Source organism: Notamacropus eugenii, chromosome 3 (assembly GCF_028372415.1).
Source record: "Notamacropus eugenii isolate mMacEug1 chromosome 3, mMacEug1.pri_v2, whole genome shotgun sequence".
Taxonomy (NCBI): domain Eukaryota; kingdom Metazoa; phylum Chordata; class Mammalia; order Diprotodontia; family Macropodidae; genus Notamacropus; species Notamacropus eugenii.
In genome coordinates this window covers 153,087,312-153,112,731 of record NC_092874.1, presented here as the reverse complement: position 1 = coordinate 153,112,731, position 25,420 = coordinate 153,087,312, and the positions used below count along the sequence as shown (strand labels likewise).

At 37.5% G+C, this 25,420-nt stretch overlaps 1 protein-coding gene across 5 annotated transcripts in view; it reads right to left on the bottom strand.

The window, feature by feature from the left end:
* FBXL13 (F-box and leucine rich repeat protein 13) overlaps positions 1 to 25,420 on the bottom strand; it is a 266,998-nt gene that overhangs the window by 69,692 nt on the left and 171,886 nt on the right. For all 5 annotated transcript variants that reach the window (XR_011976923.1, XM_072653155.1, XM_072653153.1 and 2 more), the window contains 2 exons: positions 17,731 to 17,850; positions 15,231 to 15,357 (listed from right to left, as the gene is read on the bottom strand). Coding sequence is in view for 4 of the 5 variants with exons in the window: in XM_072653155.1 (XP_072509256.1) it covers positions 15,231 to 15,357; positions 17,731 to 17,850 (247 nt within the window). In the remaining variant the exon portion in view is untranslated. The remainder of the gene's footprint in view (positions 1 to 15,230; positions 15,358 to 17,730; positions 17,851 to 25,420) is intronic.

Here is a 25,420-nt window from a genome sequence, read left to right as displayed (position 1 = left end):
CTTGATAAGCAAGAATACAAAATAACCACACTCTCAATCTTTGATCAATTTAAGAACATAAAACAACATGAGGAAGGCCTCTCTGTTCAACAAGAACTGCCTGAAAAATTAGGAATTAAGAACATGAGCATCTTACATCTTACGACATCATATGACATAAATTCCAAACAGATGCACAACTTGAATACAAACTATTATATAAAAAGTAGAGTAAAATGGTACAAGGTATATTTTATAACTATGTCCAGAGAGGTAATTTTTAACTAAATCAAGTTTAGAGAACCCAAATGAGAAACTGACAATTTTACCTTACACAGCATTTAAAAGCTTTTGCACAAAATCAATGTGGCTAGAATGAGAAAAATGGTCAATTTAAAAAACAATTACATCAGCTATCTCTCTTTAGAGTCTTATGTCTAAGATTTATGAGAAATATGCAAAAAGGGTAATTTTCCAATAGATAAACAGCTAAGGAATATGAATAAAGAGTTCTCAGAAGAATCTAAAGTTGTCAACAACCATATGCACAAATTACTCCCAATTAATAATATTTAGAGAAATGCAAATTGAAGCACCTCTGAAGTTTCACCTCATACTAAGCAACACGACAAATATGACCAAGGATGAAATAGTCAGTATGTGTGGGGTTACAGGAAGATAAGCACTGGCCAAATCGTTTTTGAAAGTCCCTTGAAAATTATGTTAAAAAGAAGTCACATACTTGTTCAAGAGATTCCATGCCCTGGCACATAGCTCCCATTCTCCACATCAGTAAAGTTAAAAACAGTAATCCAGTACAATACACACCAGTACCTCTTGTGGAAAAAACAAAAATAAAAAAATAAAATAGATGGAAACAAAATAGATCCCCACAGAATGGAGAACAGTCAAACAAACTGTGAAATATGAATGTGCATCTAAAATGACAACTGTGAGAATTTTAAGGAACATAGGGGGATCTGCATGGACTAAGTGCAGATTGAAGTAGAATGAGGAAAGCGATAAACACAACAATATTATGTGCATGTGTACTACTATGCATGTGCACGGGACTGTAATCATGCACTTGAAAAAGCCTTACTAAAATGAAGTCAAATACAGTGTAACTGCAATGACTAATCGTGGCCCTGGAAAAGAGGTGAAGAATTTTCACTGGAATGATGGGAAAGACCATGGGTAGGAAACGTTACATGTGCCATCAGATATAACTGTTGTTAGATCTGCTAAACAACATTTATTACTACAAGGGGAGGAACATCTGAAAACTGAAAAGAGGTTAGCCGCTGATGATGAAGATGAAACTAAAGCATTAGGAACTATTTTGCCCAATAATATATGCCAATAAAATTAAGAATTTAAGCAAATGGAACAAAACTTACAACACACTAACAGAAGAGGAAATAGAATTTCTAAATAAACCTATGTCAGAAAAATAAACTGAACAGAAATTTTAGAAAAAGGAATTGAGCTTTCTAAGAAGCATCAGAACCAGACAGATTTACAAGTGAATAATGGTAAATAATTAAAGATCAACTAATTCCAACATTAAATAAATTACTTGAAATAACAGGCAAAGCAGGAGTCCTACCAAACTTCTTTTATGAAAAAAGTATGGTGCTGATGCCTAAACCAGGAAGAGCAAAATCAGAGAAAGAAAATTTTAGACCAATTTCACTACTGAATTTCAATAATGAATCTGGGTACAAAAATCCTAAATAAAATACCAGCTAGGAGACTATACCAACATACCATGAAGATTAAACAGGGTGACTGTGGAGACTAATACCAGGAATTCAGGACTGGTTCAATATAAGGAAACAATTAACACAATTGATTATATCAATAACAAAAGCAGCAAAAATCATGATTATATAAAATGATACGGAAAAGGCTTTGGACAAAATATAACACTCATTCCAACTTAAAAAAAAAATTTGAAAGCATAGGTATAAACGAAGTTTTCCTTAAAGTGACGAGAAGCACTTAATTAAAATCATCAGCAAGAGTTACCTATAATGCAGATAACCTAAAAGCCTTCCCAATAACATCAGGAATGTTATCAACAGGAATAAGAGAAGAAAAAGAAACTGAAGGAATGAGAATGGACAGTTAAGAAATAAAACTTTTTTGGGGGGCGGAGCCAAGATGGCAGAGTAGAAAGACACACATACGCTAGCTCCGAACCCACAGCCCATAAAATATCCGTAAAAAGAACTCCCAACAAATTCTGCAGCAGCAGAAGCCACAGAACAACAGAGCAGACGAGATTTCTGTTCCAGAGAGGCCTGCAAACCTCTCGCAAAAGGTCCTTTGCGCTGTAGACCCAGAGCTGAGCCCAGCCCTGCCTTGGCTGCTCGGCACCTAGAGGAGCAGATCCGAACAGGCTTCAGGGACGGAATCTCCAGCAGCTGCGTGGGTCCGTCCACCCACAGGTGACAAGGGTCAGTGAGAGGGTCTCTTTGGTGGGTTGGGAGGGGAGTGGGGTGCCCCCATAACTCAGGCCCCCTAGGGAGGCAGCAGCAGAGACAGGAGCAGACTGGGGCTCCCCAAGCAGGCAGGAGCCCTGATCCACTGTTGAAGATCTCTGCATAAACCTCCTGAGGGAACTGAGCCCGTGAGATTGCCCTGCCCCCACCTGAGCACCTGAACTTACTCTCACACTGAATAGCAGCCCCACCCCCACCAAAGCCCTGAGGCTGGGAAGCAGCATTTGAATCTCAGACCCCAAGCGCTGGCTGGGCAGATCTGGAGGTGAGGTGGGGATGGAAAGAAAACTCAGAAGTCAAGTCACTGGCTGGGAAAATGCCCAGAAAAGGGAAAAGAAATAAGACTATAGAAGGTTACTTTCTTGGTGAACAGGTATTTCCTCCCTTCCTTTCTGATGAGGAAGAACAATGCTTACCATCAGGGAAAGACACAGAAATCAAGGCTTCTGTATCCCAGCCCACTCAATGGGCTCAGGCCATGGTAGAGCTCAAAAAGGATTTTGAAAATCAAGTTAGAGAGGTGGAGGAAAAACTGGGAAGAGAAATGAGAGACATGCAAGAAAAGCATGAAAAACAAATAAACACCCTGCTAAAGGAGACCCAAAAAAATGCTGAAGAAAATAACACCTTGAAAAACAGGCTAATTCAATTGGCAAAAGAGGTTCAAAAAGCCAATGAGGAGAAGAATGCTTTCAAAAGCAGAATTAGCCAAATGGAAAAGGAGGTTCAAAAGCTCACTGAAGAAAATAGTTCTTTCAAAATTAGAATGGAACAGATGGAGGCCAATGACTTTATGAGAAACCAAGAAATCACAAAACAAAACCAAAAGAATGAAAAAGTGGAAGATAATGTGAAATATCTCATTGGAAAAACAACTGACCTGGAAAGTAGATCCAGGAGAGACAATTTAAAAATTAGGGGACTACCTGAAAGCCATGATCAAAAAAAGAGTTTAGACATCATCTTTCATGAAATTATCAAGGAAAACTGCCCTGAGATTCTAGAACCAGAGGGCAAAATAAGTATTCAAGGAATCCACAGATCACCACCTGAAAGAGACCCAAAAAGAGAAACTCCTAGGAACATTGTGGCCAAATTCCAGAGTTCCCAGGTCAAGGAGAAAATATTGCAAGCAGCTAGAAAGAAACAATTCAAGTATTGTGGAAATACAATCAGGATAACACAAGATCTAGTAGCTTCTACATTAAGGGATTGAAGGGCGTGGAATAGGATATTCCAGAAGTCAAAGGAACTAGGACTAAAATCAAGAATCACCTACCCAGCAAAACTGAGTATAATACTTCAGGGGAAAAATTGGTCTTTCAATGAAACAGAGGACTTTCAAGCATTCTTGATGAAAAGACCAGAGTTGAAAAGAAAATTTGACTTTCAAACACAAGAATGAAGAGAAGCATGAAAAGGTAAACAGCAAAGAGAAGTCATAAGGGACTTACAAAAGTTGAACTGTTTACATTCCTACATGGAAAGACAATATTTGTAACTCTTGAAACTTCTCAGTATCTGGGTAGTGGGTGGGATTACACACACGCACACACACATGCACGCACACATAGAGACAGAGTGCACAGAGTGAACTGAAGAGGATGGGATCATATCTTAAAAAAATGAAATCAAGCAGTGAGAGGAAAATATATTGGGAGGAGAAAGGGACAAATGGAATGGGACAAATTATCTCTCATAAAAGAGGCAAGCAAAAGACTTTTTAGTGGAGGGATAAAGAGGGGAGGTGAGAGAAAAACATGAAGATTACTCTCATCACATTCCACTAAAGGAAGGAATAAAATGCACGCTCATTTTGGTATGAAAACCTATCTGACAATACAGGAAAGTGGGGGATAAGGGGATAAGCAGGGTGGGGGGGATGATGGAAGGGAGGGCGTGGGGAGGAGGGAGCAATTTGAGGTCGACACTCATGGGGAGGAACAGGATCAAAAGAGAGAATAGAAGTAATGGAGGACAGGATAGGATGGAGGGAAATATAGTTAGTCTTGCACAACACGACTATTATGGAAGTCATTTGCAAAACTACACAGATTTGGCCTATATTGAATTGCTTGCATTCCAAAGGGAAGGGGTGGGGAGGGAGGGAGGAAGAGAAGTTGGAACTCAAAGTTTTAGGAACCACTGTTGAGTACTGTTCTTGCCACTAGGAAATAAGAAACACAGGTAAAGGGGTATAGAAAGTTATCTGGCCCTACAGGACAAAAGAGAAGATGGAGACAAGGGCAGAGAAGGATGATAGAAGAGAGAGCAAGTTGGTGATAAGGGCAATTAGAATGCTCGGTGTTTTGGGGTGGGGGGAGGGGACAAAAGGGGAGAAAATTTGGAACCCAAAATTTTGTGAAAATGAATGTTAAAAGTTAAATAAATAAATAAATAAAAATGAAAAATAAAATAAAATAAAAAAAGAGATAAAACTTTTTTTCTTTTGCAGATGATCTGATAGTGTACTTAGAAAATCCTGGAGATTCAACTAAAAACTAGTTGAAGCCGCTAATAATTTTAGCAAAGTAGCAGAATATGAAATAAATCCATATAAATTATCAGTACTTCTATATATCATCAACAAAGACCTGTAAGAAGAGATAGTAAGAGATATTTCATTTAAATTAAACATAGTCAATATAAAATACCTCAGAGTATAACTGCCAAGACCAATTCAAGCATTATATGAACATAATTATAAAATACTTTTTATACAAAGTCACATTTAAATAACTGGGGAAATATTCATTTTCATGGGTGAGCCATGCCTACATAAACAAATCTGCTTATTTAGTGCCATGCCAATTAAGTGACCTAAAAAGTATTTTATTCAGCTAGAAAAAAATAACTACAAAATTCATTTGGAAGAACAAAAAGTCACAAATATCAAAGGAATAAATATAAAGAATTTAGAAATACTCAAATTGAACAATCTTTAAATCTTTAAATATCATTTTATACTTATCAGACTGTCTAAACTGACAGAAGGGGGAAATGACAAATATTGGAGGAGATGTGGAAAAATTGGGAGACATTCATGTTGGAACTGTGAACTGATCCAACCATTGTGGAGAACATCTGAAATTATGCATAAAGAGTTATTAAATTGCCTAGACCCTTTGATCCAGCAATACCACTACTAGGTCTATTTCCAAAGATGATTGAGGAAAAAGGAAAAGAACCTATATGCTCAGAAACATTTACAGCAGCTCTCTTTGTAGGGGAAAAGAACTGAAAATTGAGAGGATGCCTGTCAATTGGGGAATGGCTGAACAAGATGTAGTATATGATTGTGATGGAATACTACCATTCTATAGGAAGTGATGAGTTTGATGATTTTAGGAAAAAAATGGAGAGACTTGCATAAAATAATGCAGGGCAAAATGAGCAGACCCAAGAGGACATTGTATTCAGTAACAGCAATATTGTTTTTAGAATAACTTTAAGTAAATCATTTTTACTATTATAAATCCCAAATTAACTACAAAGGACATATGAAGGAAGACACTATCTGCATCCAGAGAAAAACTGATAAACAGAAGTATGCACAGAATGATTTTACATATGTGTACATATTATCTATGTGTTGTCTCATGGTAGCCATCTCTAGGGTAGGGAGACAAGAGAGAAGAAAAAAAGAAATTTAGATGACAATTTTATTATATGAGGAATAGCAAGCTGTACATAATAGCTTTGCAGTTTCATGTGCAATCATCTTTTTATTATATTATTTTATAGAAATGCTTGTTTTACTGCATAAATTAAAAATGTAAAGAAGGGAGGCCTAGCAGTACCAGATCTTAACTTATATTATATGGCACTAATTATCAAAATTTTCTGGTACTAGCTACAACATCAAACGGGAGATTAGTGGAATAGAGTAGGTATACAACACACAGTAGTAAATGATTACAGTAACTTTGTTTTTTGATCAATGTAAAAATCTAAATTTTCGGGATAAAAATTCATCATTTGGGGAAAATTGTTGGGAAAACTAGAAAACAGTCTGACAGAAACTAGGTATAGAACAATATCTTACACCAATTACCAAACTAAGGTCAAAATGGATACACAACATAGACATAAAAGGAGATGTAATAAATAAATTGGAACATGAAACATATTGCCTTTATGGATATTTATGGATAGAAGAATTTATGAATAAACAGAATTATGGGAGGTAAAATGGATAATTTTTATAATAAATTAAAGAAGTTTTATGTAAATAAAACCAGTGTAATCAAGATTAGAAGGAAAGTAACAATTTGGGGAAAATTGTATAGACAGTTTCTCAAATAAAGGCTTCATATCTCAAATACCTAGAGAACTGAGTCAAATTTATATGAATATCAGTCATTTCTCATTTGATAAATGGTCAAAAGATTAAAAAAGGAAGTTTTTAGAAGAAATCAAAGTTATATAGTCATATGAAAAAATGTTCTAAATCATTATTAATTAGAGAAATGCAAATTAAAACTACACTGAGGTACCATCTCACACTTATCTGAGCGGCTAAAGGGGAAAATGACAAATGCTAGAAGGGAGGTGGAAAAACTGAGAAGCTAATATACTGTTAGTGGAGCTGTGAACTGATCCAACCATTTTGGACAACAATCTGGAACTATGCCCAAAAAGTTATAAACTGTACATACCCTTTGACCCAGAAAAATCACTATTAGGGCTGTTTCCCAAGGTGATCAGAGAAAATGTGAAAGTATCTATGTGTTCTAAGATATTTATAGCAGCTCTCTTTGTGGAATCAAAGAAGTAGAAATTGAGGGCATGCCCATCAATTAGGGAGTGGCTGAGAAAATTGTTGTGATGGATTATTGTTATGCTATAAGAATGCAGAGTAATATAAGCAGAACCAAGAGAATGTTGTACACCACTGTTCAAAGTATAACTGTGAATGACTAAACTATTCTGGGTAATATGGATATTTAAGTCAACTACGTAGGACCTACCAAGGAAAATGCTATCTCCCTCCACAGAAAGAACTGATATGCTGAAGTATATATTGAACAGCTCCACATACATATCTATAACAAATGGTGGCCTTCTCTAATGTGGGGCTGGGAGGGATGGAAAGAGAAGATTCAGAGCTCAAAATGTAACAAAAAATAAATAAAATAAGCAAATATTTTAAAAAGAAGATTTAGGAACTTTGGTCAGTGTAATTACCAATCATGATTTCTAAGGACACATGAAGAAATATTCTACTGACTGATGAAGAGGTGAATGACAGAGTGTAGAAGGAAATATGCATATTTCTGGACATGGCAAGTAAGAGAATCTGTTTTGCTTAACTATACATATTTCTAACAGGGTTTTATTTTTCTTCTTTCTCAACTAGAGAAAGGGGTGGTAATGAGAGGCAGAGGTTTTTGCTAATTAAAAAGACTTAAATTTAGTTTAAAAAAGGGAAAGTGAACTGTACTTAGTATGGGCACAGGTATGTACAAAATGACGGTGATGTAAAACAAAAGGCATCAATAAAAAGTAAACAGAACCAAGGGAATAACATATACAAATGAGAGCAACAACACTGAGACTGATGAATTGTAATCAAAATTTTAAGTCCCAGAGAACATATACTTGTATGACAGTCATTTTGTCAGTTGATTTTGCTTGACAGTTTTTGTTACAAAGAGGGAATAAATGAAAAGGGGTAATTTGGAAAATGAATTTGATGTTAAAAAAAAAAACCCACCACCAAAAAAATGTATCTATAGAACTTTCTTTAAAAAGTTACAAAGATGACCTCTAGGCTTAAGAGAAGATTTTTAAAAAAAGAGAGAGAGATTACACAAGGATATCTATCCCCTAAATACTTAACTTAAAAACAGTAAAGCAAAACTTTCAGAAATTCTTACAAGATCATTTTTTAAACTGAGCAAAGCAGAGTTCTAACATAATGAGAAAAAATCAGTAAAAGAAGCTTGAAAAAAGAGGAAAAATATGAACAATAGCTACAATCGTCCTAGAGACAAAGCTATATTTTGACACAATGAAAGAGAGAAACATACTAAAGAGATTAAAGAAGAAATGAAATTAGTAAATTTTAAAAATTAGTAAATGTCTCATGAAATGAAAGAAAGAAGGACCTGAGTGCCACTAAAGAAACTCAGGGCATATGATGGAGTTCAGTAATTTAGAAATAGCTGTGGAAAAAATAAAGCAAAAGATTTTGTGGAAAAAAAATGTATTTTTACTCAGGGACAGAAAGGCAGAAATGACATTAGTAGAAAAAAATGCCTATATTTCTCTTCTTGGAAAAAATGCTGACAAAGTAACAGAGCTGATTGACAAAGCAGTGAGAAAAATTATAAGCTTCCCAAAAACTACGAAGACAGGAACCTAGATGTTATATGCCACCAAAGTCATTAGTTTTGGGAGCTGACATAGCATACCGTTGACTCTAAACATCTACTAAACCCCTGAATCTTCCCTCACAAAGAACTATCATCTCCTCATGACTCCTTCATTTCGTACTTGTGAAATTGGTTTTGATCCCCTGTATAAGAAATTACATTTATCTCTACCGAGTTCCATCTTGTTTTGTCTCACCATTTTGGCCACTCAATATGTTTTTGGAACTTGACTGTCTCATCCCTATTATCTATGATTTATCATTTACAAATTTGATAATTAGCATGTCTATCTTTCCCTAAGTCACTTACAAAGATGTTAAATAGCACAAATAGACTGACTTCCAAGTTAAACTGTTAAGAACTACTGTTTGGTTCTGGTCATTTAACCAGTTCTGGATACAATTATTTGGATTTCCTCTTAAATTAAACAAATAACTACTCTTTGGATCTGGTCATTGAACCAGTTCTGAGTCTAACTATTTGCACTAGATAGAGCCCACCCAGGAACATAAACTTAGGGCTAGAAGGAACCTCAGAGGTCATCTAATCTAATCACCTAAGTTTTCAGATGAGAGAAGTCAAGTGACTTCCCTAAGGTCACAGAGCTACCAAGTGGCAGATTCTGAATTTGAACCCTAATTCTGAGGTTCTCTGACACTTTATCCAGTGCTTCCCACCCCCACCCCCCTGCCCCTCTGCATCACTGATGCTTCCTCTTCCCCTTTTCCATCTTCACTTCTTTTCCATTTCAGGGAGCAGACAACGTTCTCCACATACAGAACCACCTACCAATTCTTTCTAAAGCTGGGGATGAACACCAGCACAAGCTTCCGTTCTCCTTATCAACACTCATTCCTGCCCCATGGGTGCTGGGACAAGCAGTCTGTCTCGAGGCACACATCAACCTCAAGGAGGTGTGGGGAGAAGGAAAGGAGAAGCATGCCTGAAGATCTTCGTAGGGCTGCAGCAGGAGCCCATTTCCCAGCATTCAAGTAAGTATTTCACAGCTGATTCAACCTACTCTTTATTTGTGACTTCCTGCTCCTCTTCACCTGTTCTTGACTCTCATTCCCCTTCCATTCAATTCATCAACATTTACTAAGCACCTGCTATATGAAAGGACCTGCTATGCTAATGTGTAGAGATTCAAAGACAAAATGAAAAATAGGCCCTATCCTCAAGGAGCTTATATTTTAATGGGATGATACAACACTTCCACATGTCACTTGTCATGTACCTCAAGCCCCCGAAAACTCTGGATTTACATGTATCTGTGGGTTGACCCAAAAGATCATTCTGTCTTTGGCTTGTATTGCCTCAGCTCACTTTGGGGAAATCACCAAAGTTGGCCTGTATCTAGCTCTTCACAAGGTGTGGGTAAAAGAGTTCTTTCTTTCTCCAGATGTTTCATAAAAAAAAGGATATCTGGTATAGGACTTTATTTCATCCCATTAAAAATGTAAAAGATTCACAAAGATTCCATAACAAATGTAGAAAAAGGGAATCCAAATAATCCCATGAACAACACAATTCTCCTTCCCTCTCCAGTAAGCCTCATTTTTGCAGGATCCGAGACAGTCCTCCCTGGATTCATACTGCTGTTCTGTGATTTGGACTTCTCTCCCTCAAAGGGAAAAACATTTTGGGGCTGTAAGGTAGGCAATCTTCTTCCCATCAGACTTTTATTGTGTGAATAACTTAAACAATATGGGAGAAAAAAGTCCAGGGTTTTTACAGTTTTGGTTTTCTCATCTATGGCATAGTTTAGTCCCCTTCTACACCCCCTTCTCAAGGGAGGCTAGGGGTAGGGAAAGATGGGCAATTCTCTTTTCCTTTCAAGAGATATACTCAGGAAACCCCCTTTTCTGAACAGAAGTTTAGATCTTGGTTTTACTTGCAAAACCACTCTAAAGCTAGTGCTATCCAAGAAATCACCAGTCTCTGGTTAGAAGCTTATATTATGGGATTATATTGCCTAGGAAATCCCCCTTCTTTGGCGAGAAGGTCAGATTCCAGGAATCTCAAACCTGAAGTTTCATATAAGACAACCTCGAATCTGATAAGAAATAGCCTCTTTGAGTCATGTGGACAAGCACATGCAGCTCTTCATTTGCTTTTACTGAAAGGCATTAGTGAAAGGGAAGAACCCTTCCAGCCCTATGCACACATATGCTCTCAGAATCTCTCCAGAAGAAAAGGTAGAAGGGGTGAAAAAGATTCAGCACAGCTCCTCTGATAAGTATCCATCCTCTCAAGATTCCAAACCAACCAATTCATCTTGGGTGAAGCTCCAATCCCTGAAAAGCCTTCAGGAGGTGCCAAGTGGGGAACTTCCATACTCTCTTTAAAAAAGAATCGAAAGGCCTAGACAAAATTTCACCTCCCTCTGAGCTCAAATAGGCCAGGGAATTTACTCCCTCAATTAAAGCTTTCCAAGAACCTCCACAAAAGCTACAGCTTCTCTGTTATCTCATCAAACTGATTATGGAACTTACAGGATCAATTTCCTACACACAAATAAGTAAATATAACTTAATATAAGGAGGGAGAATACTAACAACTAGGGGCAAAAGGCTTCCCACAGGAAATGGCACCTGAGATGTGCCTTAAAGGAAGGAAGAATTCTAAGAAATAAACGTATGACCCAAATTGGGCTCTGACAGCAGTGACCTAGAATTACCCAGAATAATTGAGGAAAATATTTTTTTCTCATTCTATATTTAGTACTACCACTGAAAACCTATTAATATAGAGTTACAGAATAGACATTATATGTTCTTTGGATCTCAATTCAATTTAAAATATCTATAAGGTCACCAAACTTGAACTAAAGTAATCCATGAACTTTACTGAACCTTTAACATAATTATGTTAATTTAATAACTTCCATAAAACAAAATTAAAAACTCTTGATTTTTTAATTTAATGTTTTATTTAATTCACCAACAACATATGAAGGAAGCAAAATGTAGTCATAACCTCCTCTAATTACTTTAACCACTTGCAATCACATATTATTCCCATTCTTTGTTTTTGCAGAAACTGCTGACAATATAACCTTTACAACTGGCTCCCCTTCTGTGTGATATATTACCCATTTCTGGAGTCTCTACTAATGAGGCTTATGGCTAGATTCATTAAATACGGCCAATAATAACAATTTTAATTGCCAGTTTTAAAAATTACAATTCTACTTGATGGTAAATTTCAACATCAATCATCTTCCTCGTGGGAAGAGGAAAAACTGATGCAAAAACATCATAGCATCAGCAAAATATTTTTGATGTCAGCAAGTGCTATGTGTCTGAGATATTAGCTGAGAAGATAAATGTTATCTTCATGGTAACTGAAGCAGGAGAACAAACTGAAATCTTAATTGAGAGACTAAAAGAATGTAGCTGCCAGACTAACTGCTTTACTTTGAGATACTTTGCTTCTGCAAGATCCTTCTCATTAGCAAGAAAGTACTGCCTGTGCCATGAGAACAACACACTGGCAACAGACTTAAGAACTAGACCAGCCCCTTTCCCATTCTGAGGCTTTCTATAGGCAGCAGATAAAATGAAGGAAAAGATTATTACTGGGCTAGTATTTGTAAGATGGCCCATTCTTTTTTTTAGCTTAATTGAATTTTAATAATGTCAATTTCAAATAGAAAAAGTTAAGAAATTTAAATAATTGGTTTTAAATAGCCCCACAATATAACCCAGCTAAATTAATCAAGGTATCAAACATCCTGTTATATTTATAATAAAACATATTTTAAAAGTTGACTGTTCCTAAATATTTAAAATATTATATTATTTGCATAACTATCATAACTGTATAACTTATACATATTAATTTTACATTCATATATTATAAACATAATCTCAATTCTCAAAAGTCTAAAATAATTAATCCAATACTGTACAACTATATTCAAAAATAACAAGAGGACAACTTCCATACTAAAGTGTCGTAGAGTGAGAAAATTTTTCCTTTTAAAGGTACCATATACAAATCATTCACTGAACATAAATGAATATATTCTGATTATAATGCACAGATTACAATTTGCATTGTTGGAAGGAACCCCTGAACTGAGGAGATCAAAGATCCAAATGAATATCTGAGTATTAACACTTCATTCATCTGATATCATTGAGGAATGAAATGTTTCAAATAGATGAACTCTGTAGATAACTTAAGCTTTCTCTTTTAAACAGTGTGTGTGTGTGTGTGTGTCTGTGTGTGTGTGCGCGTGTGTATATGTATGTGTGTGGGGGGGGTAAGAGAACAAGAACATTTTTGATTTCTAAAATATACTAAATATTTCCTGCTTTATGAAACAATATATACTGAAAACAATTAACTTTTTCTTATGGATTCAATGTCTTTATATGGTTATCAGTTAATGAACTGTGATAAGGACAGCAATGCCCTGCTAACCTACCAAAAATAGTCTCAGATTTCTGTACATTTGCAGTTTTTCTGTTTTGGTTGCTATTGTTACTTTAACATAATTCCTTTGTCCCCTTTCCTGGTGTCACTTCACATTGCTCTAACTATTTCTGTCAAGATCTGTCTTAGCTTTTCACCTATGTACTTCCTCTCAACAGATGGAACTAATCCCCATGCCTCTATTTTAGCTATATTAAGTCCTATGAGTGTGCTCCACTCCAGCGGACCATGCAGAGCAGCATTTTGGCATCTGCTTCCCTTTCAAAGTCTCCTTAGTCCTAATACCTCCTATTTGTTCTCTAGCTTCTCTCGTCCTGGCACTTTGGCTCCTCTAAGTCTACATCCTGCTTGGTATCTGTGTTCTTTTAGTTTTTCTTTGGCTTCCATCCTCACTGTTTTCTGTCCTCAGTCATACATGACATGACTTTAGTTTAAGCTCATTCTAATGCCACTGTGGAGGTCAGTCTCTTAGGAGAGACTGACAGTGATCCAGTTTAAAAAAAAAAAAATCTTCCTGGCAGAACAGTCAAGCACTAGGAATATTATCGGGAGTGAACTTCCCCTTGTATCCCTATATTCCTCACGTGTCTTGTGTTCCAGTCTAGATGGGTACAGGTAAGAGCCAGGTGATAATGAATCTCTGTCATAAGGCTAGTAACAGGTCTCTCTTCTTTCAATTTTGCCTGTGTCAAAGGTTGCAATACCCTGACTGACAAGAAATTTGAGAGCCTGTACAATTCTTTTCCAATACAACTGATCTCAAGAAAGACCTAGACATTTTCTACTTACCTATATTCTACCAAAAACTTATTATTGCAAGTAATTTTGGTTTTCTTTGGGGGGTGGGGTTGAGTTACACTTAGGGCTTCTCCATCCATTTTGGCAGGAAATATGACACAGGTAGTACCCATAGTTATGGGAGGAAGTAAAAGAAGGGAAAGAAGGCATTCTGACCCAGATTTCTTTTTACTTTTTCTACTCTGAAGAATAAAGTTCCAATACAGGTATCAGAGTGTTCAGGATTTCCCTTCCTTTAATAGGAATACATTTGTATTGGGGAATAAAGAGTAATTTACTAAAATTCTAGAACCAAAACTTTGGACCCAAATGAGTCTAAGGTAGTTTAACAGAACACTACTTCTACGGAGAAATACACCTGAACATTAAAAGGCTGGGGATGTTAATGGAAGGCTATTGAATCAGGTGTAAATCAGTATTCCCTGAAGTCCATTCCCATTAACCCTAAAAAGGAAGCCCTCAGTTTCCTACACTATGAAGAATGCTCGTAACTACTGATATCAAAAGAGGGGGTTGTAGACAGGACACCATTTCATCACTGAACCATACTAAAGTCCCTCTTATGGAAGAGATGTTTATACCCCAAAAGGACTGTGGGATGGAAGAACAGACTTTTTCCTACAACTGTCTTGTATGAGAAAGAAGGCAGGAGAAACTTGTGACATGAGAAATCTTATTTTGGGGAGAGGTTTTCAGGATGAAAGAATGAATGACACATACCTGATAGACTGGGGGATTGTTGTCTCAAACCTTACATGTCAGTCCATCGCCTAATAATCTGTGCACTATAACGAACATATCATATGCCCATTTGCAATTTTGTTCTTAAGAATCATGTCTGAACACAGTAATGCAACACTCTTCCATTAGAAAGGGTTTTTTTTAGAATTTTGTAGCATTTTGCTATCTCAAAGAAACATTTGTTGATTAATATAAATTAATGTTTCAATAACCCCAAAATAAAATTACTAAACTTGCCCTTTTAACTCAAATTCTTAAAGCAATTAAATGTCTGTTTTTAAGTTTTCCAAATAGCGATGGATTATGAGCTTAAACGGAACATAGAGAAATAATTTTAGAGAACTGAGTTCAGTTTTTAGCAAAACTTCCCCCCCACCCCTTTTACCTCATCAGTGATGGCTGTTACAGAAAGATCAATTGAAACCAACTTGGGAAGCTGTGTAATGAACTCAATCCCACAATCAGTCAACTGTGTGCAATTACGTAAAGTCAAGTAGGTAAGACTACGACACCTAAAAAAAAAACCACACATACATTCCTAGTAAATTTTGGCTTTTTATTACACTGTTAAGAGTAGAGGTTTTCTCCTTTTTTAAGTTTGGCAAAAATAGATGAGTTTTAATTAAATGATTTTTCAATTTCTGAATGAAGAAATATTATACAAAACACTGAAAATCATATAAAACTCAGAAATTTAAAACTGAGGAAGAGGGGACTTTATTTTTTACATTCCATATTCACTTTTGTATTTTGTCAGCTCTTCCCATAAAGAAAAAAAATGATATGTTAGTCAGGAATTATTAAGTAAAGGGAATATAGTTGTATGCCCTAGCCTGCAAAAGCACACATCTGCTAGCACCTGTCAGTTATATCCTGAGTCTATCTGGAAAGCATTGGAACTTTCTCATATAACTAGTGGTAAAAACTAGTCTCTAGGTGTACAAAGAAAGGAAGATGAACTGATAACTTTTATTAGTGCTGAAGTAAGCATGAAGAACATTAGAATGATTGAGAGTGAGAGAACAGTAGTCCTGGGAGAGTGGGAGCCCTAGACATTTATAAGAGATGTGCAGTAAGAACAGTGAGTCTGTGAATGGTGGGAAGACAGAAAGTGACAGAGGGAGGAAGTTGAGATGTATACTCAAAGAAATAGATGGAGCACCAGGTGAGGTTTGGGCTCTGCAGGCCAGATGGTGTACACTGAGTGTGTGCGGCAGGTGAATGGATAGAGCACTGAACTTAGAATCAGGAACATCTGGGTTCAAATATGGCCTCAGACGTCTACAAGCTGGGTGATCCTAGGCAAGTAGCTTGAACTCTGCTGGCCTTGTTTTTCTCAATTACAAAATGGAGATAAAAATAGCATTTCCTTCCCAGAGTCGTTGTGAGGATTAAACGAGAAAATATTTATGGAAAAGCACTCAGCACAGTACCTGGTAAGTATGTAGTATACTTACTATGGTACATAATAAGCACTATATAATGGTATATTCCCTTCCTTTCATAGGAGCAAGCATTTTTTAGTGTCATATAGATCAACGCTAGGTTTTAGAACTGGAAGAAACCTCAGAGATATCTTATTCCTTATCAGATGGGAGACCTGAAACCCAGAGAGGTTGTGATTTGTCCAGGGTCACAAAGGAAGTAAATGGCAAAACTGGGCTCTAAGTCCAAGACAGAAAACAAAACGGGTTACATGACCATCGATTTGAGTAAAATATGTCCTGGCCTCTAGGAACTACCTTCTAAGGTCCACAAGCTTTTGGCAACATGATTAGGACATTTTGTTGGAAAGAAAAATATATCCTCCCACACATTCTGCATGTCTAAACCATGTATAATTTATTGTAAGGAAATGAATATATTTCTCTTTGCTGGATTTGACTCAGCTCCCACACACACCAAGTAAGTGGCTTTGGGTAGCTCATCTAAACAGTCTCAGCTGCAGTCTCCTTGCCTTCTTTGGTGTGTCACCCTCTCTACTTCAGGTCAACAAAACCCTTACTAAGCATAAACACCAAGTACTAGACAAAAGATTCCACAGGCTGTATGATAATAGTATCACAACCTAATTCACATGGTTCCTGGGAAGAAAATGCTTTGCAAACTACAATATAAATGTGAGAGGATGATGGTGGTGACGATGATGATCACACCCAATTTTAAAAGTCTGAAGTATAAGGACAAGTTGACAAGGAACTAGATAGGTACAAGTAACAATGGTTACGGGGCAGTTAGGTGGTGCGGTGGATAGAATGCCCCAAGTTACTTAACCCTGTTTGCCACAGTTTTATCTATAAAATGAACTAGAGAAGGAAAGAGCAAACCACTCTTTGCCAAGAAAAATGGGGTCACAAAGAGCCAGACATGACTGAAATGACTGAACCACAAACAATGTTTATAACTATTGGTTGGTGTTTTAGTAACTGTTAAATTTCCAATCATTGTCATCATCACCATTGCAATTCAAAAAGTCTTCTGGCCAGTTAAAAACTTTGATAAAGCATCCAGAAAAATACTTCAATTCCATGCAAATTATACTTGTAGTTATGGTATCCATTCTATACATGGATGAAAGGGGCAAAGTGTGTATAGTTCAAGTAAAAATTATGCCCTCAAAAATGTAGTGAAATGGTCCCTTTTTTTAGGTATTCTGTCCTTATAATACATCATATCATATTAAACCTTTCTTTTTACAGAAAATTGGTGACAGACGACTCTGGCTCCATGGATGTACAACTTAACTTCCATGACTACTTTTAGCCAAAATTTCAATGAGAGCTGGCTTCCTTTTGGTGTCTACTCATTTTCTCCAAATTACAGAAAATAACAAGTCATTACTGTATATTTTATTAGTGATGAAATAATGCAAAACATTGCCATACCTTTCTCCCATTTGTGCAAGGGCAACATCACTTATTTGGGTACAGTTAGTTAAATTCAGTTCTCTAAGCTTTGAGCTTGAAGGTCCAACAAGGAAGCTCTTTAGGCCAGCATCACCAATTCTGCAAGGAGGAAAAAATTTGCTTTCCATATGCTTCATATGAATTGAAATACTAGCTAGCAAACACTTTACTAATTATTAGAGACAGGTTAGTACAATAGAATAAGCACTCGCTCCAGAGTCAGAAGACAAGGGCACATCCCACCTCTGCTGCTTACTATCTCTGTAATTTTGGGCAAGTCATTTACCTTCCTTGGGTCTCCATTTCCTCATCTGTAAATATCAGAAAGCTTCTAAGGCCCTTCTAGACTATGATCCTACAACATTTAAAGGATTCATAATTTTGTTGATGTGGGAACTCCCTCAATTTATATAGACTGCAACCTTCCATCCCTTACCAGAGAGTAACCAAAATCAAAAAATATTTGTCACGAGGTGGCCAACCTTCTGATGAAGAGCCTTGCTGAGTTTGACTAGGCTGGTTCTAGGATTAGCAACAAGGTTCATCACTATGCCACATTCAAAGATTTTCTATTTTCACTCCATTTTCAATGCATTCATGTGCATTTTCATTGCCTATCTACCATGCCTGCCATACTCTTCCTCCTTCCCTCTGTCTCCTAATTTCCTTGGCTTCCCTCAAGTCTTTTTGCAAAAGATCTTTCCCAATTCCCTCTTAATGCTAGTGACTTCCTTCTCATATTACTCCCAATTTACTCTGTATTCAGCTTGTAAATACATAGTTTTTTGCATGTTTATCTCTCCCATTAGAATGTGGGCTTTGGGGGCCTGAGAGCATTTCTATCTTTCTTTATATCCCCAGTGTTTCGCCCTTAATAAATGCTTGCTGATTAACTAACTGGTTGACTGATCCAGCATGATAGGACCTGCCAGAGCTTGTACTTCACTATGGTAACCTTTGAGAACCCAGGATCATTGCCATGCCACAGACAGGCATTGGAAAAAGTCTTTCCTCAACTCTCTAAAACCAAATTTCACTGAATAACCATCGGATTTTGTAGAAAACCATTAACAGTATTGGTGCTGATGCATCAACAATAGTATTTTTTAAAAACTATAACTCCAGTCCCAAAGCTATTGGTATGAGACTCTTTCCTCATTGGTGGAGATGGATGCCCTGCCCTGTGTTTGGTTACTGAAGGAAAGGACTCTGGGAAGATATGAGAGAAGCTGACAGTCTCCATCATGTTTTCCCTAGCTTGCTATACTAAAGACTTCCTGGAAGTTCCCCTTGGATGAGATCTGGTATTCTCTCAATTGACCTCAGTCCCAATGGAAGAGCTCCTTCACTCTGTATTGTCCAGTACACATTCTCCTATAAATACTTTCTCTTATTTGTTTTCCTATGATTTGGATAAATGGGTTTCTTGGCTAAGTTTCATTGTGTAACCATGTATTATATGTATTCACTGTGGGTTTTGGTGGGAAAGGGATCAAGCCTTGGATATAGAACTTGGGGTCTTCCTCTTCCCCTGTAATGAAAAGTAATCAGAATTTAGCTTGAACTTGTTCATATTTCCTAGACTAACCAAAGGGAGCAAATAGATATAATTCTGGTGTGGCCTCCCATCCCTTTTCTGAGGATAGTAGGATGGCTTCCAGCCCCAATTTCATTCTTCCTCTCCTGGAAGGACCTGAAGTCTTCCTTAGAGAAAGGTGAGGAAACGAAGCTAGAGATGTCTGTTCTATCTCCCTTCAAGTCACATAACACCACCCCCAGACCATAATGTGGTTGGGGTTGTGCGGGAAAATGAGGTCTCACCACAAATGGGGTCTCACCACATAAGCATTCCTAAGTTCTTATAATAGAAACATGACTTATTCCTCCTGCCTTCACAAAATTATTTTAGAAGTTAGATAAAATAAGCACACAAATACATTAAAAGGGACTCTTATCAAATACCAACTGAGTCAAAAGTAGGCTATTTTGTTTCCTTATTTGTCTTATCTAGTGTCATTTCCCATCATTACAATCAATCAAGCAACTAGCCTTTATATGCCAGACACTGTGCAAAAGAATGAGAATTCGATCAGGGAAAAAAAGAAAGGAGAAGAAGTTAATATTTGGTGCCCCACTTGCAATCTCTGTTCTTCCCAATTATACCTGTGTCATGTTTCTTTCTAAGACAAACTTATTTCTAGAAAAAAGTAAATAAATGCTGTGGGGTCCCCAATCTACAAAAATTCAACTTAGAAAGAACTTGGTCATAAAATGGGCATCAGAGATGTAAAAACCTGAAGCCTTTGTCCTCATCTCCATTAAGACAACTGTTCTCTATTCTCTCTTTTAAAAGTCTGAGAAATGATTGATCCAGAGATGCCTCTTCTCAAGTAAAACAGAGAGGTTCTGGAGAGGTCTCTTTTTTATGCTGACATAGGATACCATACAGTGAATTAACAAGTCATCATTTCCTGAGATTCACACACTCCCTCTCCCATGCCCACTCTCATCACTAGTGAGGGATTCACTACTAATGAATTTTATTACTATTGGAGCTTAAAGTACATTTTTTCATTAAATAATGATCTTTAAATCGTGACTAGGTGTAACTGAAGCAAAACTATTAGCACAATACTTCAACCATGTCATGGGTAAAATAGCCTTTTGCTGGCCTGGGACCCTCACTGCCATTTCTATGGGAAAACGGGCTGAGTTCTAAAAAGTCAATTCACAGATAAACTTTGGACTACAAACTGTTGGTGGGTGGACACTCTGCTTATTCCAATTCTATGCTCTTTTCAGTCTTTCAATAAAGTCATATATATGTTTTAAATGGGAACACCAAGTTCAGGAGAGTTGTCTAATTGTTCTCTCTACTTTTTACCACTTCCTTTAAATATGCTAACTGTCCTTATTAAATGAAAAGGAAAAAAAATCTACAAGATGGAAAAAACTTCCTGGTTTGCTTGTGTAATAGTTTCTACTCACTGCCAAAATGGCATATAGTATCCTGAAACCTTGAGTAGAATTAAACTATGAAGTAGAAGAAACTTAGATTTGGAAATATATATGTGGAAATTTGGAAATATAGGGTGACACAAAAGTCATAGTGGAGTTTTAAGCTTTAATAACTTAGCTCTGGGACACCTGTGGAGTGAACTTTTTCAAAGTCTTCCTCCATGTGATGAAATCTCATACATATCCTTTTTTTTTTTAATACATATCCATTTCACAGAATCTAAATAAATCAGCTAAAAATATTGCATATAAATTATTTGAAATTTTAATATTTTAATTTAAAATTCTCTGAAATACCAACAGTGGTAAAATTTTCTCAACTTCTTATTCACAAAGAACTACGATTTAGAAAAGGCATTCCCAATAGAAATGTGGGTCTTATGTACTGGTAAAGATAAAGTCAAAGCTACTAGGAGCTACTTTTGAAATGTAAATTTGTCTTATGAAAACTCCAAAGGTGATACTATGAGATTTTTTTGGATGAACTCAGGGAATAGGGTAATAATATGGTGCAAAGGCTGGTTGGTTAGATGCTGTCCTTTGTCTTCGACTATGACATCACCATGACAAAGTGAAGTTTCAGTGTGTCCCACTGTGGCTGATCAGACCAAAATGAGCTCGGAATGCTCTACCACAGACTGGGCACAGATAGTCCATGTGAATATTTGGGTGGATACTCCAAATTTGCACATCCTACGTTTACTTTGTGCTGTCTCAATTCTGCTTTGCTCACAGAGCACAGCACCCTTTCTGATGTGGGCACACCACGCTGAGCAGTCCTGTGCCCATGTCTCCCATGTTGCACAGTCAAATCCAAAGTTCTTGAGAGTGTCCTTGTATTGTTTCTTCTAGCCACCATGTGATCACCTGCCCCATGCAAGTTCTCCATAAAATAGTCTTTTTGGCAAGCATACATTTTGTATTTGAACAACATGGCCAGCCCATCAGAGTTGCACTGTCTGAAGCATAGTTTGAATACCTGGTAGTTCATCTAGAGCAAGGACTTCAGTGTCTGGTACCTTATCCTGCCAGGTGATCCTCAGAATCTTCCTAAGACAGTTCAAATGGAAGCAATTCAGTTTCTGGGCATGGCACTGGTAGACTGTTCATGTTTCACAAGCATATAACAATGAGGTCAGCACAATGGCTCTGTAGACCTTCAGTTTGGTAGTCAGTCTAATACCTCTTTTCTCCCAAATTTTTCTTCAGAGCCTCCCAAACACTGAGCTAGCTCTGGCATCAACCAACCTCACTGTCAATGTATACATCCCTGGAAAGTACACTACCAAGGTAAGCGAATTTATCCACAGCATTCAAAACTTCTCTGTTTGTTGTAACTGATGGTTCCACGTGTGGATAGTGTGATGGTGGCTGATGGAGCACCTGTGTTTTCTTGGTGTTAATTATTATGCCAAAATCAGCACAGGCAGCAGAGAATTGATCCACACTTTATTGCATCTCAGCTTCAGAGGCTGCACTGAGTGCACAATCATCTGCAAACAGAAAATCATGCATCAATGCTCCCTTCACTTTGGTCCTGGCTTTGTAGCCTTTTCAAATTGAAGAACTTACCATCACTACAGTAGTTGACCTTGATGTTGTGTTCATCCTCATTGAAAGCATTTGTCAATATGGCTGAAAACATCACACCTTTGATGTGATGGCTGCTGAGCCCTTTTAGGGGCTCTTTCCACCTTTGGTATCCACCTATTCCACCTAACTCTCACCTGTGGCTCCAAGAAGCTGCAGCACGCACAGCAGCCACACCCTGGTAAACTGTTTCGGCAGATGGACCAAACCAGGTTGAGGGTAACCAAGGGTTCTTAAACCCACTGGTGAGTTTAGGGGGATGTCTACCCCAAGCACGTGAAGACTTTCTCTGTGGAATGGGCGGGTAAGAACAATTTGTTCCAATGGCCATGAAGGCAGATGAAGCAGGTGATGTGGAGCACTTCGAGCTTGGTTAGACACTGAAGATGCCACAGTGATCCACTGCATCTTGAGCCATTCCCAGCTGTCTTGATTCTGTCCTGCCATTGGACTATGATGACTCTGGTGCAAAGGTACTATAGGATCAAAAGGATGGGAAGGAAAGTCTAAATGTCTTCCCCTAGGACCTCATATTGAGATGGATGTGAGTCTGGGTTCTTGAAGCCTGTGCTAGCAGAGTACATGTTCTATCAGGTCCTATTAAGCTAAAAAGATTGAGTATAGATCTGGTAAAGGCCTCTGTGTCTGTCATCTGAGGACTAACCTAGCTAAATTCAGAGGTTCAACTGCAATTTGGCTAAAAGGTGAGAAATGCAACAAAATTCTGCAGAATATAAGCCTTCTAACACAGGGATTATCTCACTTTTAAATTTGCATGCCCAGTGCCTAGGACAGTGACTGGAATATCAAAGTCCCCTCAGAAATGTTTATTGATTGACTGTCTGAAAGAAGAATGGGTGGGAAAACCTCACAAAAATGGGAATGGAAGAGAAGGAAAAAGGAAGTGTTAATAAAGATTCAAGATGGCAGATACAGAATTCAAGGGAGATTTATAGAGTGAAATAAAATAGCACAAGACAGATAAAAAACAGAAAGAAGAGCAAAATATCTAGGAGACTTTAGGGGGAAAATAGAGAAAGCAGGGTCTACACGACAAGACAGGAAGAAAGAGAGAGGAGAATAAGAAGACAGAACTGTCTTGGGTCATAGGCAGGAATAAACCAGCAATGTGGGTGAAGCAGGTGGCTTAAATCTGAGTGCAGCTTCAGTCAGAAGCCCCCAAAGTGGAACTGAGGAGCCATAAGGCAATAACCTGGCTCTTTCCGAAACCAGAAGAAGAGCTAAGGAAAGTAGCTTGAGGACTGAAGGGCAGAAATGAAATGAACTAAAAGTGGGCAGAGACAGCTCACAGGGACTCTTGTATATCTACAGTGCCCTGAGCACCATACATTTTAGAACTTCTAAATCTGAGCTAAGCTGACTAAGGAAATTACATTGATGGCATTCTTTAATGGTATACACTGGAAAGGTTAAACATTCACAAAGTTTAGGTAATGTCTATGTACTCTGCACCAATTAGCTACTTAAAAACATTTTGTTGGATATAAGCAGAGCAAGGAGATGGTGTCAAAGAAAGATGAAAGGGAAGGGAGTTGGGACCAGGAGTATGGACTTCCGCTTTTAATCCCCCAGATCAGGGGTGGGGAGCCCGTATTTCATGACACTGTTTCTCTGTTCCTCTGGCACTATTCATCGTTCCTACTCTCAGCTGGATCCCACAATGGAATTCAAGGATTCCTCCTGCAGGAGATCCTCCAGTTTCTGGGCAAAGTGAAACAGGACAAATCACTTGCTGAAAAGTTGCTGTTGCCTTCATATTATCTACAAGATCAAATCCTGCTGGTCTAGCTCCTCTTTAATCAAAATTTGCTTCACTGACCTTGTGCCCCACAATAACCGAAATACCAGTCTGGTTCCTGTCATTTTCCTTTGAAAACACAGTGATGATTCATAGTGATGAACCACTTTCCTGCTGTTCCCCTCACCTGAATTGTTCTCTCCTTCCTTTCTACTGATTTCTATTACTTGTCCTTCAGCATGGACAGTTCAAGTCCAACTCCCTACTTGATATATACCCTTAATACTCTGGCCCAAACTAATGTTTCCCTTCCTTAGTCTATTAAAGCTCTTATTTGTACAATGATTGCTGGTGCTTACTCTTCACTGTTTTGGGCTGTTATTATGTTCTGGACATGTTGTGTCCCCTATATGAGACTTGAAATCCCCTAGGGAGAAGAACTATGTCTATGTTTTTATACAGTATCCCTCACCACACCTAACACATGGCAGATGCTCAATACCTGTTTAAGCAATGAATGTAAATGTCCCTGAGGGGTAACACTATTAAAATAATTCATATCAAGGTATAAATGACTGCTAGATCACTTTCCTCTGCAAAAAATGGGAACAGAATGCTGAGAGAACACGAGCCTTAATGGATGGTAAGACACAGAGGACTCTGGAATAAAGTGGTACAAGTCAGAAGCTTTAGGGCATGGAGCATCCAAGGTGTGCAGATGGCGGAGGAAACATGAACATCCAGAATGAGATGAGGGACTAATGAAGAAATAGAGAAACCTGGCAGTTAGCCAGAATATTAAAGTTTGAGAAGCTGTCATAGAACATCCTTGCCTACCTTCATCTGTAGAAGAGATTCTAATGCCTCCAATTCCTCTCCTTCCCACAAGGGACGATAGAACTAGTCAAATGCAGGTAAAGATGTTTCTAGAAGAAGAGACTAAAGTCTGTATCCTCATTTCCTTTCTAGAAAGTTTTTCATATATGTTTCAACTTTAATAAAGCTAAAATGATTTAATTGACTCAATTATTGTTGTAATATGGAAAATGCTGTTATACACCACTGCCCTCTTTGGACTTTAGACTTACCATAAGAGATATTACTCAATAAAATGCTAGGAAAACAGATTAAAATAGTAATTAGAACTCCTTTCTAATTGGGATTTATCTCATAAACAGGATGATTTTATAGCCTTTCTTATAACTAGTCCGAAATGTTTCACTCAGCTTTACAAAATGAATTTTATCAACAGGAAAATCAAGGTATATCAAGATGCTACGTATCTCAAAACTACCTAGCTTC